This window comes from Hakea prostrata, chromosome 8 (genome assembly GCF_041222555.1).
Source record: "Hakea prostrata isolate BN-2017 chromosome 8, UWA_Hpros_2, whole genome shotgun sequence".
Taxonomy (NCBI): Eukaryota; Viridiplantae; Streptophyta; class Magnoliopsida; order Proteales; family Proteaceae; genus Hakea; species Hakea prostrata.
Window position 1 is genome coordinate 47,171,066 of NC_142607.1, and position 17,031 is coordinate 47,188,096.

Sequence of the window (17,031 nt, forward strand, 5' to 3'; positions counted from 1 at the left end):
TTTCTGAAAATCAAGCTTCTCCGCTTCTGAGGATTCTCTTACCAGAAGATAGGTTTCGTCTAACAACGAGTTGTTACAGCAGATTCAAAGGATTTAAGTCAGGTTTTGTTGAACCACTTTTAAATTCATTCCTGCTGTGTGTTTTGCTTGTATTCTTTGCCGATTTGGAGTGAAGGAAGCGGATTTGAGCGATCTTGATCTTCCACTTTTTCTTATTGAAAGTTCTGGTATAGTCTTATAGATTAGTACAGAGAGCGGATATAGAGAAAGAAATGGGGAGTTATAAGTATAAGATGCTTCTCTGTTTTACGAGGAGGTTTAGGATTAGTCAGAAAGAGCCTCCGGGAGATGTGAAAGAAGCTTTCAAGAAATATTCTGAAAGGGGGATTTTCATGACGGCTGAACTGCTTCGTCGTTTCTTAGTGGAGGTTCAGGGTGAGGTTAATGCAACAATTGCTGATGCGGAGAATATTATTTACCAAGTTGTTCAGCGACGACAGTACAGAAAAGCCAAGCCTACGCTTTCTCTTGACGATTTCTTCTATTTCCTTTTCTCTGATGATCTCAATGCTGCCATTATAAATGAGGTAAGTAATGTTCTTCATCTTCGTTTCCTTTCCGTTGACTTACTTATGGAAATGTTGCGAGATCCTCTCCTTGTTGGGCTCTTTTATCGATACAACTTCCAATTTCTTTCAGACAGTGGCAAGAGCCGCAAGTCAATTTTACATTTTTCGAAGGACTGTTTTATCAAAAACTATACTTTTAACAGTGATATTCTTTTGATGGGATCAAACCCATCATGCAAGTTTCTACAAATACTGTGGGAGTCTTAGGAATCATGTTTAGCAATTGAGCTTTCTGTCTCTGTTCTCTCTGTAAGGAACCGATAAACCCCACGACGAACTCCAGGAATCTCAATATTCAGATAGAGAAATTTTCTTTTGTCCTATGTCTTTTACTTGTGGTAATATGATTATTCTTTGACGTTAGACTGTAAGAGAATGAGAATACTTTGTCATTTCTTGCATTCAGTGATCAAATAATTCAGAATTTCACTCTCCTTCTTGTGTTTCTTAGTTGTTTTAATGCGTTTTGCTGATTAGTGAGAAATTTTATTTACTGTTTCTGATATTGAGAGCCTTGTTTTGTTTTATACTTGACAAACATTTGTGGTTTCAGGTTTATCATGATATGACTGCTCCATTATCCCATTATTTCATCTATACAGGCCACAACTCTTACCTGACTGGGAACCAACTAAGTAGTGATTGCAGTGATGCCCCAATAATAAAGGCACTGGAGAGAGGGGTAAGAGGAATTGAGCTGGATGTATGGCCAAATTCTAAGAAAGATGACATCAATGTTCTTCATGGAAGGTATGAGATTGATGTCCAAAGAAATCCAAATAGGAATGATGACATATAAAATTTATTGTCAAAGACATCAGCTAGAAAAGATTGGTGCTTCTCTTTTGAATTTGTTCATTGTTGAGTGGTTCAGGAAGTATTTCCTCATGCTTCACGTGCTTAGTTTTTAATTTCCTTATAACTTTATGCTTCATGTGCTTGGCTTTTTCCCTTATTAACTATATTCTTCATGTGCTTAGTTTGTGCCTTTGTAAGTGGCTATTGAAATAATTTTTGAATGGGAAGATCGCCTTGGGAGAAAACAGATTATTGTAAGTTTCAGAGTATGTTGATTTATTGAATACTTAGGTGTAAGAAATAGACAACTACAAAAAAGAAGAATATTGGTGAGCAAACACTTTACATGTAGAAACCAAGAGATGACCTCTCTTTAGCTGTCTCAGCCACCTAAAAAGTGGGGCACTGTTTTATTTATCCTTAGTATCCAAGAACTTGTTCCTTTGTGCAAAGGAAAATACCTTCCTTGGCTGTCATAGACTCATGGTTACACAAAAAGTGGGTTGGCATGACTAGTAGAGTGCAACTGTATTTGTTTAATCCACAGAAGCCAAACTGGCCTTTTATTTATTTATAATATCATTGTGGACATTTTCAGTCTCATCAACCAACATCTCCTTCACCCATGAGGTGAGATTATTCAAACTTCAAAAGTTACGAAACAATGCTTAATGACTCAGAAGATGATGAGCATTTTCTGCAGTCCTAAACTGAGATGATAAGCATTTAACAAACCGAAACATCTTTGAAATCAATTTACTATTGAGAAAACACAATGATTAATGATTCAGAAGATGATGAGCATTTTCTGCAGTCCTAAACTGAGATGATAAGCATTTAACAAACAGAAAAACCTTTGAAAGCAATTTACTATTGAGAAAACACTGTCATTTTGCTCTCTGCAGAGAAGCTGGATTTTGGTTGTAAAACCTTTGATCTAATTAGTATCTGGTAGAGAAGTAGGAAACGTTGGCCCTGGAGAACACTGATCTTTGATTTATCAGAGAAAATTCCAGTAATGGACTGTTTCAATCTCTCCAAACATGCCTCTGCATGACTGAATTTGCCTTCCAGACTTGGAGGAACTAATCATCTGATTAACTCCCAGTCATGTGAATACAACAAACTATTGGAATTTGTCTAGTTAATATAATGTGCAATAGCTTCTTTGTTGATGGCTATCTGAAAGATGTCAATCAACTTCCATAGGAAGAATGTCGGGATATCCTTTTTCTTACCAGAATTACTTTTTGGTACAATTTCCCATATCAGCTGCTAGATTTATTTACAGATGACTCCTGACTTCTTAGGTTTCCCAACATTTAGGCTTCCATGCTCCATTGCCATGCCAACAGTTCTTCAGTTCGGATCAGAGTGATCTAAATTGTAATCCCCATTGAGTGTGGGTACTTTCTCTCTGACTGGACTTATTTTTCTCTCTTCAGACTGTTACTTTGCATCCTGTGCTGTTAGCTTCTTTTCTGTTCTCTTGATGATCAGGTCCCATATGGATAGCTTTTTGTAAGTCACCTCAAAGAAACTCATAAGCAGACTTGTGCACCTATAGAAAGGACCTACCTTACATTGAAGATTCTGGGCTTGTAGATTAGTATCTCAGCATCCTCATTACGAGTAAAATTCTCTAAGAGAAACTAACTTTGGATCAGAAACTACTTAAAGACCATAGGTGCCATAAATACAATAAAAATCAGAGCTTACTGTTTGATGCCCTACATACCGACAAGTTATCATCATGAAAAAAATGTGAACTGAGGTCCTCGAGATTGGGAACTGAAACCTTCAAACAACTTGTTCATTAACTTCATCATCATTTAGCTGGGAACTTCTCCAACTAAGATGAAGTGGATGTGGAATATGGATTAATCTTTGGTGGGAGAACTCTTGTGATATCACCAGGAAATAGTGAGATATCTCTCTTTTTTCCATTTAGCAAGACGAGATGATGTGCTAGATGAGATGATATGCTTGGCACATAGTGTCTCAATTCTCAACTCTTGAGTTGTAACTTTGATGATTGGATTATCATTTGAACAATGAACATGTGTAATGTATTGGACTTGCTTGAATTTTGAACTTTGAGCATTAATGTATATAAGTGTATGATGTGTACGATAGGCTATTTTAAGGTTTTTCTTCAGCTTAATGGTTTCCCTTTGGGGTCTGAACTGGAACTCCATGTTTACACTTTTTGTTTTAAAAAAAAAAATAATAATAATTCTGAGGTCACAGTGTGTTCAGAAGGGCTGAAATAGGCTGGATAGCGAGTTTCAGCCTGACCCCTAATACCCCTTGAGAGTTCCAGCCTCTAGTTGGGAAAAAAATTCACCAACTAGGCGAGATCTCACTGAGATTCAAGCCAACTCTCTTTTAGAGTTGGCAAGTTGGGCCTTGAGATGAGATCTTAAACCATCTATTGACCCCCTTGAGCTCACAGAAGACTTCTTGTTTTTGGGTACACATTCACAAAAGAATTCCATGTGTACATTATTGTGGATAGAAAAATTTGTTGATAAATAATCAACAATCCTTTTTGTCCACTTTGCGTTAATTCTCGTTTATTAAAGGCTGTCTCAATTAACATATTTGTAAGCCTTCTCCATATTTTTCCTACATAACGTACTATGAATTCATCTTCTTAGCCTACAATTAGTAAGTTCATTAGAAATAAGAACTTCATCCCCTTGCCTACTAAGTAAAATGAAAGTTATCTGCAAGAAACCACTACCCCACCTCCCTCACCCCCAAGCTCCTCCTCTTAAAACAGCCTTCTACAATGTATATGAAATGCCTGTGAGAGCACTATGTACTATCAGTCAAGCTAAGTGTATGGGTAGTGGATTTAACTGTTCATTTCTCTCTCTCTCTCTCTCTCTCTCTCTCTTTCTCTCTCTTATGGATTGAAAGGATGGGCTTGTCCTTGCTCCAAGATCCAAGTAATCACCCATGCAGAAATCTATAAAGAAATTCATCAGGTGGCTACAATTCCCCAAGCTTCAAATCACAGTTGGACCCTTTTCAGAGGCAGAGTATGATCTCTAAGATGTTGGTGCATTCATGTGTTCTATATTTAGCAACTTAATAATCATACGGTTGATCCTAGTATGTATAGCCCACAAATTTCTTGTGGTTAAGTAACATATGTTGTCTGATATTCTACTCGATGATATACAATTGAGATTTGGACTCTCCAATCATATGAGTTTCTCCAGAATGTTTTGATCATTGTTCTTGGGAAAAAGAAAAATTTATGGAATCCAGATAACATAAATGGTTACTAACTATTCACCCCATCCCCAACCCCCTCCTGATTAAAAAAGAAAAGAAAAGAAAAGAAAAGATAAATGGTTAGTGTATGGAATATTCAAGAAGCATCCTGTTAGATTTTGATTGCAAGTATAGGAATCCTCTGTTTCTTCTTTTGTTTATGTCTGTTTCCTGGTTTGGTTGAACAGTCTAGGTTTCTGCTCAACTGCAGGACCCTGACTACCCCTGTATCACTCATCCAATGCTTGAGATCCATTAAAGAGCATGCCTTTTCTGCATCACCATATCCTGTCATCATAACACTTGAAGACCACCTTACACGACGTCTTCAGGCTAAAGCAGCTGAGGTGTGTGTCCCATTCTCTATGTTGAATTTGACTAAACTCCTTCATTTTGATGGCTTTTTTCGTAACTAAAAGTAATTTGTTTCTCCAGATGTTAACTCAAACATTTGGAGAAATGCTGTTCTACCCTGAATCGGATGTTTTAACAGAATTCCCCTCACCAGAAGAATTGAAACATCGAATTATTATTTCAACCAAACCTCCAAAAGAATACCTTCACTCACAGGCATTCCAGGACAAAGGAAATAACTCACAAAAAGTAACGGATTTGTCCGATGATGATGCAGAAGGGAAGGAGGAGGCAGATCCAACTAGTGAATCTGAAGATGATAAGGTGTGCAGGCATATTAAATATACTTTCCACTACCATTTAATTTTCCTATGTGCATTAGTTGCTAATGTCATGTCCTTTTCCTTTTTGGATAAGGACCTGTTATGTCCTCTATTCTTAGAATTCCACTTAATGATGGCAGAGTGACAGTGATTCTCAAGACAGTGAAGATACCGATGACAGTTTTGGTAATATTCAACGGATAAAAGCACCTCAATACAAGAGTCTAATTACTATTCCTGCTGGTAAACCTACAGGGGGTTTGAAAAATGCACTAATAGTGGAGCCTGGTAAAGTTAGACGTCTTAGTTTGAGTGAACAAAAACTTGAAAATGTGGCAGAATCTCGCGGAACTGAAGTTGTCAGGTATTTCTTACACTTCTAACATGTCATCTGAAGTTGTGAGGTATTTTTTACCCTTTTAACATGTCAACTTACCTGCCAACTTGATTGATTATAATCTTGGCATTAATATTTATAGGTTCACCCAGAAGAATATTCTGAGGATATACCCAAAGGGTACTCGTGTTACCTCTTCAAATTACAAGCCACTGATGGGATGGATGCATGGAGCTCAAATGGTCGCATTTAATATGCAGGTTAGATTCTAATTTATCCAAATTGATCCATTTATTTGCAGATTCACTTATTGAAGTTTCGCTGAAAACATTGTTAAAAGATCATCTCTTATAGCTCTTGATTTGTAGAGATTGGTACTAGATGTTAATGGTTTTCCAGTTCAAAACCATGCAAAATAAAATTTTCAGATAAGTATCAGAAGGGGAAATATAAAATTTACTCAACAACTATCCTTCTTTTGGTGGTTTTTTCCCCTAGAAACAAATGAAGCCTAAATAATTATGATTAAGTTGGTAACTCCTGCAGAGATTTGTGCTTATCTTTTTCTTTTCAAAACATTGATGGAAACTGCAATGTGAAGGTTGGTCATGAATTTATCTCATCTTTTACTCTTGAAAACTGAACCAAACAATGCCGCAAGTTGCTCATAATAATAAAATGTTCTTTTGTGGCTTATCCTGGGAAGCCTCCTTGTTTGTTTAATCAGTTCTGTTTTCCCATGTGGAAAGTTAATTTGATGATGCAGTCCTAGATGGATCGGAGATCAACTAGGATCTTCAATGAGTTGGCAACTCAGATAGGTCAATTTAGGGTTTCTAAGTCAAAACCAGCATTAGGGTTGGTAAGATCTAGGGTTTGATGGTACAATGATGCAAATGAGCGTAGGGGAATCTATCAGTGAAGGTATGGGGTCATTCAAAATGGTGGAACATTGCTCAATTTGAAATGAGTAAAATTAGGTTAAGGTGTCTGGTTTTTGGAAAGTGAAGAATGAGGGTATCTAGGGTTTTTTGCGGGCCTCAATGCAACCAGCTCAAATGGTTTCCTTAGGAGAGTTGGGGAGTAATAGTTCAGTATTGAAGTTAGCTTTGGTGGTTGGTTTGGGCTGGGGATTTTTAGGGTTTCCCAGGAAGTATCTAAGATGAGCAAAGTTAGGGTTTCATGGTTGGGTTGGGCAGTAAAGGGGATTGAGTGCTGTTTATGGTTAGGCATGATGTGCTCAAAGTTTGGAAGGATTTTGATGGCTGTCTTGAAGATAATTCAGAATTATGGAATTAGAAGGTTGGAGACAGAATAGGAAGTTCAGCGTTTTGGCTGGACAGAATTGGACCAATTTTATTAGATCAAGGGTCAAGGGAAGATGAGGGATATTTGAACTTGATTTGGGATATTTTAATGGTTAAATATGGTCTATGACTTGAGTGATGGTGTGGAAAAAAGTAAATCAACGGGTTGTGGGGAATTTGGATTTAGAGAATTAGAAGGACTATGGGGCTGGAGATGCTTTCAACTTACTGTTGCAGAAATACCTTGACAGCAGCGTGTTTAATGGATAATGTCATTGAAGGAGAAGAAGAAGAGATTGGGGACAAATGAGATATCGGTACCATCCAAATTCTGGAAAGAATGGATTCCTGATGACAGTTTCAAACCAACCTCACCTGCCACAACCCCATTCAAACCCAAAGCCTTTATTACCAGCATAGAAAAAAATTCGAGGGAAACTCAAGTTTTGACCGGGTGAAAATGGGAAACCTAGGTGGGAAACTGAGAAATTTCGAGGAAACTTAGGACTTTTTCGTGCAAGTTTCAATAGGTTTTAGGAAGTATTTTTAGGGTGGGACTCTGCGTTTAAGCTAATTAGAGTATAAAGAACACATTGGCACATGCATTTTGCTAAAACAAGTCAATGTAGATATGTCATTCAATGTACATAACATCAATGTAGAGTTGTTCAAGAAGTACACTATAAACTTAACTACTTAAGTACATAACATTCAATATATAATTTCTAACTTCAAAACATCAAATACAAAGTAACTGACAATAAAAGGAAAGTACAACTCAATGCCAAGAGGAGTGCCTCGGTGGATCCATCTTGTGAGCTGAGTAGTACTTTACCTGTGACATCCTCTCCTCCAACCAACGAACATAGACATCCCATGACATTTTATGCCTATGGTTGTCAAGGCAATTGACAACTGCAACTTTATAAGTCTAGTCATCAACATGCCTAAGATAACCAGTCTGAGAGAATACACAATTTGGATAGGGAAGTCTTGATGGAGGGGGTATTTGTCGTGGTATTTCGGGAAACATGAAATAAACAAAAAAATTGAAAATTTGTGAAATTTATGAAACTTGCAAGAAAAAGTCTCAGGTTTCTACAAAATTTCCCAGGTTTCCACGAAATTTCTCATGTTTCCCAAGAAATTTCCCATGTTTCCTACGAAATTTAGGAATTTTTTTTCTCATGAACCAGCTTATCCAACTAGGTTGAACCAGGTTTCGAGGTTTCGATGAAATTTCGACGGTTTCGATCGAAACTTGGGACTTTATTTCTGTCCCCTAGTTTTTCGTTTCAAGGTTCCTAAAATGGGAAATTTCGGTGAAAATTTCGCAAGTTTCGACTGAATTTTGTTTGATGATTGCCAGAACTGAGACCAAGAAAGGACTCCAATTCATAATAGGAATCCGACTTGGAATTAAACAATAACTCAACTAATTACTAACCTGACTAAGCATACTCTAACATGACTTATAACCTCAACTCTCAGAAGAGGAAGATTCTCCTATCAAGATACATTTCCATGTTCCACATTATAGTATATATAATTAATAAGAGTCAAGACTCATTGTTTTCACCCCCATGTACATGATAATATTAATGATCATTGTTGATACTTTGATCAATTGGTGAAACAACCAGAATTTTATTCCTTCATCTATGTTCAATTCCAGTTAGTTGTGGATCACCTATAGATTTTCCACTCTACAATGTAACATGCTGTCTTTTAATCCAGTCTATACTCTCCCTCTCTCTCTGAATTACACACTTAAATTTTTGTCCGGAAAAACTTTTTGACTTTTATGGCATTAGTTATAGTGACATACTTATAGTTGACTATCTGTCTTCCTTTGACACAGGGATATGGAAAATCACTATGGCTGATGCATGGTATGTTCAGATCCAATGGAGGGTGTGGATATGTTAAAAAACCTGATTTCCTGATGAGTGTTGACCCTCATAACAATGTTTTTGATCCCAACACAGAGTTTCCAGTTAAGCAAACATTGAAGGTGAGCAATGGTTTTTATGTTACTGTTAATTTCTCTTTTTTATAGGAACTTCGATTAGAGCTCTAATATCACTGAACAGGTGAAAGTCTACATGGCTGATGGATGGCGTTTAGATTTCAGTCCAACACATTTCGATACATACTCTCCTCCAGACTTCTATGCAAGGGTAAGGGCTATTAAATTCAGGATTCGTGATTTACATTATTACTCTGGTTAGCATCAAGCTGGTTGCATGCTGTTTGATCGGATCTGGTATGGACAGCACAAGATACCGTTATTCTGCAATCTCCATTTGGTTGAATGAGCCCTCACATTCTTAGAATAGGATAAGGCTGTGTTTGAAAACCTGTGGGGAACTGTATCTGCTTGAGATGGCCTATAAAAGTTTGAAGAAACAGCTTTTGGCTCCAATGTTAAGCACTTAAGCCAAAGATCCAGGTCCTCTCATGTGATGTAGATCCAGCTCTAAACACTTCCAACGACAGTCCTGCAAACCAAACTAACAGCGTCTATGGCAGGTTGGGATAGCAGGGGTGCCAGCAGATACCAAGATGAAGGAAACAAAGACAAAGGAGGATGACTGGACGCCTGTTTGGGAAGAAGAATTTACTTTCCCATTGACAGTTCCAGAACTGGCTTTGCTTAGAATTGAAGTATACGAGTATGACATGCATGATACAGATGACTTTGGTGGACAGACATGTTTTTTAGTTTCAGAGTTGAGGCCAGGCATCCGGGCAGTTCCACTATTTAACCGCAAGGGTGTGGAGTACAAATCTGTAAAGCTTCTTATGAGGTTTGAATTTGTTTGAGATCCTTCCCCACCCCTCAACCCCCACACCCTTTTGTGTATAGTTGCTTGTATTTCTTCCCACGCATGACACACTTCGCAAGGTTTCCACTTGTGTTTCATTCTTTTTTATTTCGATTTTTGGTTTTTGGTTTTTGGTGAGAGAATATTATGTGAGCAAGTGTGTGTACATGGAGATACTATTTTCATTTTGCATACCTTGTGCCAAGTTGCAGGGCCAGGGTATTACATGTTCCTTAGTATTCCATCCATGTCTTACCAATATTTCATGTAGCCATTGAAGCCCCATTACAATGCCTATGAGCTACAAATTACAGGAACAGTTTTTACATTTTATCTGACATCATTACTTTAGAAGAGAAAGAGAAGGCTTGAAAGTCTCTACCTTCCCCAAGTCTCTTTGATTCCTTGTTGTGACCTACAAACAAATCACATATCCTGTCTCTTTGATTCCTTGTAATCTACAAAGAAATCACATTCCCAAATTCTAAGTGAAGCTTTCCACTTTGCATATGCTTCCTTACTGTCAACAATAAGGATTAAGTTGTCAAAATCTGTTATGCTTATAGTAGCAAAAACTCTGAAAGTGATTCAAGTCTTTCTAAACACCACTTAGAGGAAAGTGTTTTCTTTTAATGCATATGTTTCTTTTGTATATCTCTGTGGGTTGATGCAACTGTTCCACCTTTATGATCAACATCTCCTACTTAAATTTTTTTTCTTTAAACATTTTCTGAAGTCTCACTTCTCACATTTTTGATGGAACAAAGGGGGGGGGGGGGCTCAGGATTTTTTCTATTCTACCACCATGAATGAAATAACCTGCTTCCTTTTTGTTAAAATGAAAAATTTTCCCTTTTATTATGGTAGCCCATTGGAATTCATCAGGCAACCTTTAGAGGACTTTGCTTAAGACCTACGCCATAACGGTGTAGGACGGTCTTGCCAACCAAATTGGCCGTTGGATCAAGATTTCGACTGCAATTTCGATCTGACAGTCGGCATAGGACTGAAGCAAAATCATCTTTAGCAGGCCATTTCCCACTTTCTGCAGAATTTTCTGTCAAATCTCCTTAAAGAATGAATCGACAGCTAAAGAAAAGGTGGCCCTTGGTTTCCATATCAGTATTGCATAATGGGCAAGTGGTGTTTGATTTTTCTTCCCGGTTAAGCTTGTCTTGCAAAAGTAGAGCGAGCGAGAGAGTATTTAGAATAGTGAGCCATGATATGAAACTTTAGGAATTCCCTGGTTAACAACAACAGCTGTTTATGCCTAAGAATATTCCAATTATGCATAATATACATAATAAAACACTAAGAAGTGAAGAAAAAGAAAAAGAGAAAAAAAAAAAAAAAACAGTATGTGCTCATATAATTAACTTAAGTGAAGAAATTCATTTTTTTAAAATGAATTGAACCATGTCAAACGCACTACTCAAGCAAGATTTGACAACTTGCTATACCATGGGTGCCACATTAAAATAATGGCTAATAAAGTTATTTCTATCGAATCTCAACATCTTTTTCACCACAAAATTGGATGGCCCCATTAGTGATCCCATCTCTAAATTTTTGTTTATTATTATTAATCAAATGTGAACCTTACTTGATTTTGTGGTAAAAAAAAGCGTAATCTAGACTCAAAAAATATTCACACTTTTCTTTTCATTGTTAATTTTGCGATCGTGAAAAAAAGCAATGATCACTTTGATATCGACTTGTACCAAAAAAGCATGTTTGAAATTGATAAGCAAAACAACGGTAATGCTAAGCTAAAAGAAAGATGCTCCCATAAAAAGAAGAAAGGTGCTCCCATAATCCCATTAAATGTTTCTTTTGTTTTTTTGGGTGAAATATTAAATACATTGAGACTATAATGAAAGTAAGCTACCCACCCCACAATAACGAGCAGATGTCGGTACACTCAGGAGTATAGATCATCACTCGTAATGGGGAGCACTCAGTACGTGCATGGGTTGAAGTCGGCCCCATCATTTCAAGAGCTCAATTTAGTGCATTCACTACATACTGTGGATGGGGCATAGCCCGCACATGAAAACCTTCAATTCCCTTCTCCGGCCCCCACCACCACCAATCAATATTCTTGACGTGAATAACTAGACTAGATAGGCAAATTAAAAACCGATCAAAAAACTTTTCATATTTTTCATTCCATTTCCGGTGAAGGAAAATCGATACTTGCTTCACCCTTGCGCCATAAATGTGTAGGACAAGACACATTTGGCAAGAAACAAGATCATTGAACTGAGAGATTTCGATCAAAATTTAAACTAAATCTCAATCTAATGTCTTTTTTTTTTTTAAATGGTTAATGCACATGAGTGAAGCAAAATACTTCAAAAAAAAAAAACCATAAAAATAGAATTTAACTTTCATGGTCAATGTATGTATCATCAAACCTTCTGGAACAGTCGAGACAAAATACACGTGTCCAATAAATACTTAAATAATGTAATCTATCTTTCTCAGTCTTACGATCATAGCCATTAATCATTTTAAAATGTTACGTGTCACGATCTGAGAATCACGTACGAAACACTGATACGACAGCAAAACAAATAAGGTTTCTGAGTTAACTGGTTACCTCTCCTCTTGGGAATGCAATCGACATTATCCGTTTTCGGGATTCCATCCATGTCGCTTTGGTTGCTTCACATTTTCAAGTAATTAAGATGTCAAAGCGTAGTTGATGATCTGCCATTACGCTTCGTTACGAAGCTTATCAGTCACCATTGAGTCATTGACAAGAAGAACAGATGCTCTACCTTACTTCACGCCATCACTGCAAACAGAGAAGCTTTCTTTTCCCCACCTTGTCTTAGCCTAGTTCTTTTCATTCATTTCTGAAACCTACAGATCACATTTTCAGATTCTAAACAAGGTTTCAATCTTGCCTTAAACTACATTTCCGATCGATCAAGCGATTAATATCTCTCTGCTATCTAGATTCTAGTCTAGTAAAAATGGCGGATAAGCAGACTTACAAAATTTGCTTCTGTTTCCGTCGGAAATTCAAGTTTACATTGGCGGAAGCTCCCAAGGAGATTAAGTTACTCTTTGAAAGGTACTCTGAGAACGGTTTGATGAGTGTTGATCAGCTCAATAGATTCCTTATTGAGATCCAGGGGGAAGAGAATGCCACAAAGGAAGACGCACAAGCCATTATTGATAGCTTGAAGCACCTTAGTCTTTTCCATCGCAAGGGTCTTCATCTTGACGCCTTCTTTAAGTATCTCTTCGGAAATACCAACTCTCCTCTTTCGCCTTCACTCGGGGTAACCATTTCTGTCACTGTATTTCTATTTTATAGGTTCGTTTTCCATTGACTGACTTGTTTTTTTTGGGCTTAGTTTTAGACTTTAGGGTGGAATCACGTATTCAATTTTCCTCTTTACATCTGCTCCTAATATATGTTTTAATTCAACAAATGTGTAACGTCTGTTTTATTGTGTGATTACACATAAAAGATCTAAAAGAGCTCATGCACGTTGGTTTGTCCGGAATTGTAATTGTTCGAATATGTAGGATTTTGGTAACACCACAGCCAAAAAAGAGGAAAAAAGAAAGAGGAGGAAGTATATTGGTGTCTGCATCTTCAAAGAACTTACTTTAAGTGTGCATTTCATTCTGAAGAATCAGATACACTGTACGACTCCTCCTTGAATTTTTCCTACGTGAGGAGGGAATAATACATATGAGGACCAATGGACGTCTCACTATTTTAAGACTCCATAGAAAGAAAGGAAAAAGGAAAAGAAAAAAAAAAAAAAACAATATTACAACAAAAAGAGGGTTAAAAATTAGGTTTTGCCAGTAAAATTTTTAATTAGGAGAGACACTATATGACTGATAGAGGCACTCATGATTCCATTTAAACTCAAGTGGTTCCATTTTGAGGAATTGCGAAGGTCATAATTCACACACTATTTTGTTTTTTTGAGTTTCTTTGATCAATAAAGAAATAGACAGAAATCTATTCAGTCATGTTGAATGGTAAGTCAGTAACTGACAGAGATAATGATGGCAATGTGGACAAAGAAGTAAGTCTGGCATTATAGAACGATACTCAAAGTGAGATGCAAAGTCTTTCTTACACATCGTCTACAGAGCCAGACAAAGTCCACCATGAACCAGTTGGGTTCTATTTGTTCAAGCATTAGATGCTCTTCCTCATAGTCTATCTTTGAAAATTTCGGTGGGAGTGGTTTTTGTCCTTCTGAATATTTTGGCTTTGAAACTTCTTATGTTCGCTATTATGGGTTCAAAAGTAGGAGTGTCGGTCGGTGTCACTTGAAGTGATGGAAGGAAGACAATTAGAAGTTGAGATTGGGGGAATGATGTGAACCAAGATCAAGGGTTTATTGATTGTTGCAAGCCCTAGGTCTAGGTCCACCCTCAGGATCCTCTACAAGTGAATCAACAGTCTTCTAGGGTTTGTAATACCCTATGGTTGTGGGACTTCGGTTGTTTTGGAACTTCTAGAGTTGGGAATGTGGTAGGGTTAGGTTTAGCTAGGGTTATAAAATCCAAATCTAATCCTTTGCTATAAATTTAATTTGATAATTGGATTCCAAGTCTAGGGTTTAGGAAATTAGAGTTTCTAGGGGTTGAGCTAGGATTAGGGTTAGGGTCGAGTGTCAATTAGGGTTAAGGGAAGAGTATCCTGAAAGGTTTTAGGCTTGGACGAGAGGTTGAGGAGAAATAGGCTTTAAAAGTTTCTAGGGTTTTGGAAATCTAGGGTAGTAGAGGAATTAAGGTTAGACTAGGGTTTGGGTTGGTCCAATTGGGCTGAAATTGGGACACTAAGGTTAGTGGAATAATGTTCCTAAAGTTTGGGACAGATATAACGGTTAGATTGCCATAGATCTGACATTGAATTTTAGGTCCAATAAAAAGTCAAAAGATCCAGAAAAATTCTTGAAAATAAAAAATGATATGGGAGGCGAGGGGATGCTGCCGCAGGGTAAGAGGAGGGAAGGGATGATCTGTGGTGGGGGAGGGGCTGTAACTTACTGGTTTTAACGTTTGGGGATGGGGCAAGGCCTGTGGGTGGAAAAAGAAGAGGACGGCAGGCTAGGGCTGGGGTGGGGTTTATTGGAAGAATGTGGAAGCTTGAATACCATGAGTTCTGCAGAAATTGTCTCAAAAAATAGCCGCAAGGCCTCCTTTAGGGGAATCCATGACTCCAACATTGCTCCTTCAAATCTCAATTTTCATTCATTAATCAAAATATGGACTTTACATTTGAGAGAGGCTTATTTATAGCCTTTAGAAGGAATTCACACTAGGACTTTATTTTAGAAAACAAATCAAACTATGTCTCTTGCTTGGACTAAGGACTCATACTCAACTCCAATGTTGCTCCTTCAAATCTCAATTTTCATTCATTAATCAAAATCTGAATTTTACATTAGAGAGAGGCTTATTTATATAGCCTTTAGAAGGAACTCACACTAGAACTTAATTTTAGAAAACAAATCAAACTAAGTCTCTTGCTTGGACTAAGGACTTATACTCATACAAAGACTCTTTCATATCTCACTAGAAGGATGCAAATTAAAAACTAAGATTAGATTCGAATCCTTGCAATAAGTAGACTACAACTAGGGGAGTCCCTCACTACTTGCGAATACCACCTAACTAGGACTCTTCAATAACTTGACAAATAATGACTCAAATTTGAAAATAAAAGTATATCTAAGATCCTAATAACGTTCTGAATTCAACTAAAGGAATCCTTTACCAATTAGGACTCCTAACTAGACTAGGTCACTATTGTAACTTAACAACCAAGGACTCAAATTAAAAAATAAAAGTAGATCTAAACTCCTAGGAGGACTCTGAATCAAACTAAGTAAGATTGGGCTTGACTAGGGAACCAAAAATGACCAAATCCTATGCTGGCTGAAATTCTTTGGGTTGCTTCTAGGGCCGCAGGGTACTGGCAACCTCCCTTGGCCCTCTTTGGTCCTGGATCTGGTTCACATCATGGAAAGTGAGGTGGAATTGGATAAGAATGGAAAGGAGAGGCAGAGAGATGGAGAAATTATAAAGAAACACCTTTGCTTTAAAAAACTGATAAGTAACGAAGGATGGGAAAATAGTCAGGCTACCAACCAGCTTGGTTACGAATAACTTTGCTCAAATCTAAATATGGTAAATCATTGCTAAAAACAAAGGCAAGGTTAAATGTTCATTATCTAGAAAAATATTTTCATTCATAACACTTTTGGTAGCATTTGCACACTTAATAAGGTTTGACAGGAACATAATTCTTTCAATATAAATCAGACTTAAGAATTCTAGGATTTGTTTTAAAGCTGGTTTTGTGCTCTTACCTAATACAAAGGTCTTATGTAAACATAAAATCATTTGACTACTCAAACTTCTTGAAGGCTTTGCTAAATAGTGAGTGGTTTAATTATATATAAATAGGATCATATTTTCTAAGAACGGTATAAACTAATGTGAGCTAGGTATACCATGACAATGACAAATTCCTAGAAGAGTATAACCAACTATATGTTTTCTTACTTTGAAACTTCCAATGATTTGCTTGTTAGTTCTACTATCAAATAGTTCTAAGTTGACTTTTGATGACTGATGTGGCTTAATGTTGATTCTTGATAATTTGATTTGACTTAATGTTTTTCCGATGACTCGATGTGGCTTGATGTTGGTTTTTGATGATGGCTATAATGTAGATACTAAATAATAATGTTAGAAAAGAAGGAAAATAAAATATAATGCTTAGGTGCCTTGGTCGTCTTCAGAGGCATCTTATCTCCTAAGTGCTTGGCACACTCCACAGCCTTGGGGTTGCCTTGCTGCCTTGATAACTATTCTTTGGAGTGGGTGTATGACGTACATGAGATGGTCTATCATTCCATGGGGGGAATATGTGATTGAATTGAATTGAATTGAATTAGAAGTAGGCATATGATCAAACTAGTTGTTCACCAGTCTAATGATGGAGTTGCTGTTTCAGTGATGTAGCCTCAAATGAATGAGGGCCAATTAACCAAGATCATTTGACAGAAACAACTTAAACCTCAAATTAGGGTCTGTATGAGTATGCTTTGGTTACGGTTAGAGTTGTGTGATTACTTTTTGGTCGTGTTTTGGGCTAGCTAAGCTTTAATGTGGGAATGG

General features: G+C 37.1%; 2 protein-coding genes across 2 annotated transcripts in view; both read left to right on the forward strand.

Annotated features, from left to right (window-relative positions):
* Positions 1 to 234: 234 nt before the first annotated feature.
* Positions 235 to 10,474, forward strand: LOC149008259 (phosphoinositide phospholipase C 6-like). The gene is made up of 9 exons (XM_089165578.1): positions 235 to 587; positions 1,183 to 1,379; positions 4,924 to 5,059; positions 5,148 to 5,390; positions 5,530 to 5,753; positions 5,869 to 5,986; positions 8,895 to 9,047; positions 9,127 to 9,213; positions 9,566 to 10,474. Exons 1-9 carry the CDS (start codon positions 273 to 275, stop codon positions 9,857 to 9,859), a joined length of 1,767 nt encoding a protein of 588 aa, XP_089021704.1. The 5' UTR covers positions 235 to 272; the 3' UTR covers positions 9,860 to 10,474.
* Positions 10,475 to 12,447: 1,973 nt separating this feature from the next.
* LOC149008260 (phosphoinositide phospholipase C 2-like) overlaps positions 12,448 to 17,031 on the forward strand; it is a 30,968-nt gene continuing 26,384 nt past the window's right edge. Inside the window, exon 1 of the mRNA XM_089166037.1 lies at positions 12,448 to 13,154. Within this exon, the coding sequence (XP_089022163.1) occupies positions 12,843 to 13,154 (312 nt within the window). The 5' untranslated portion in view covers positions 12,448 to 12,842. The remainder of the gene's footprint in view (positions 13,155 to 17,031) is intronic.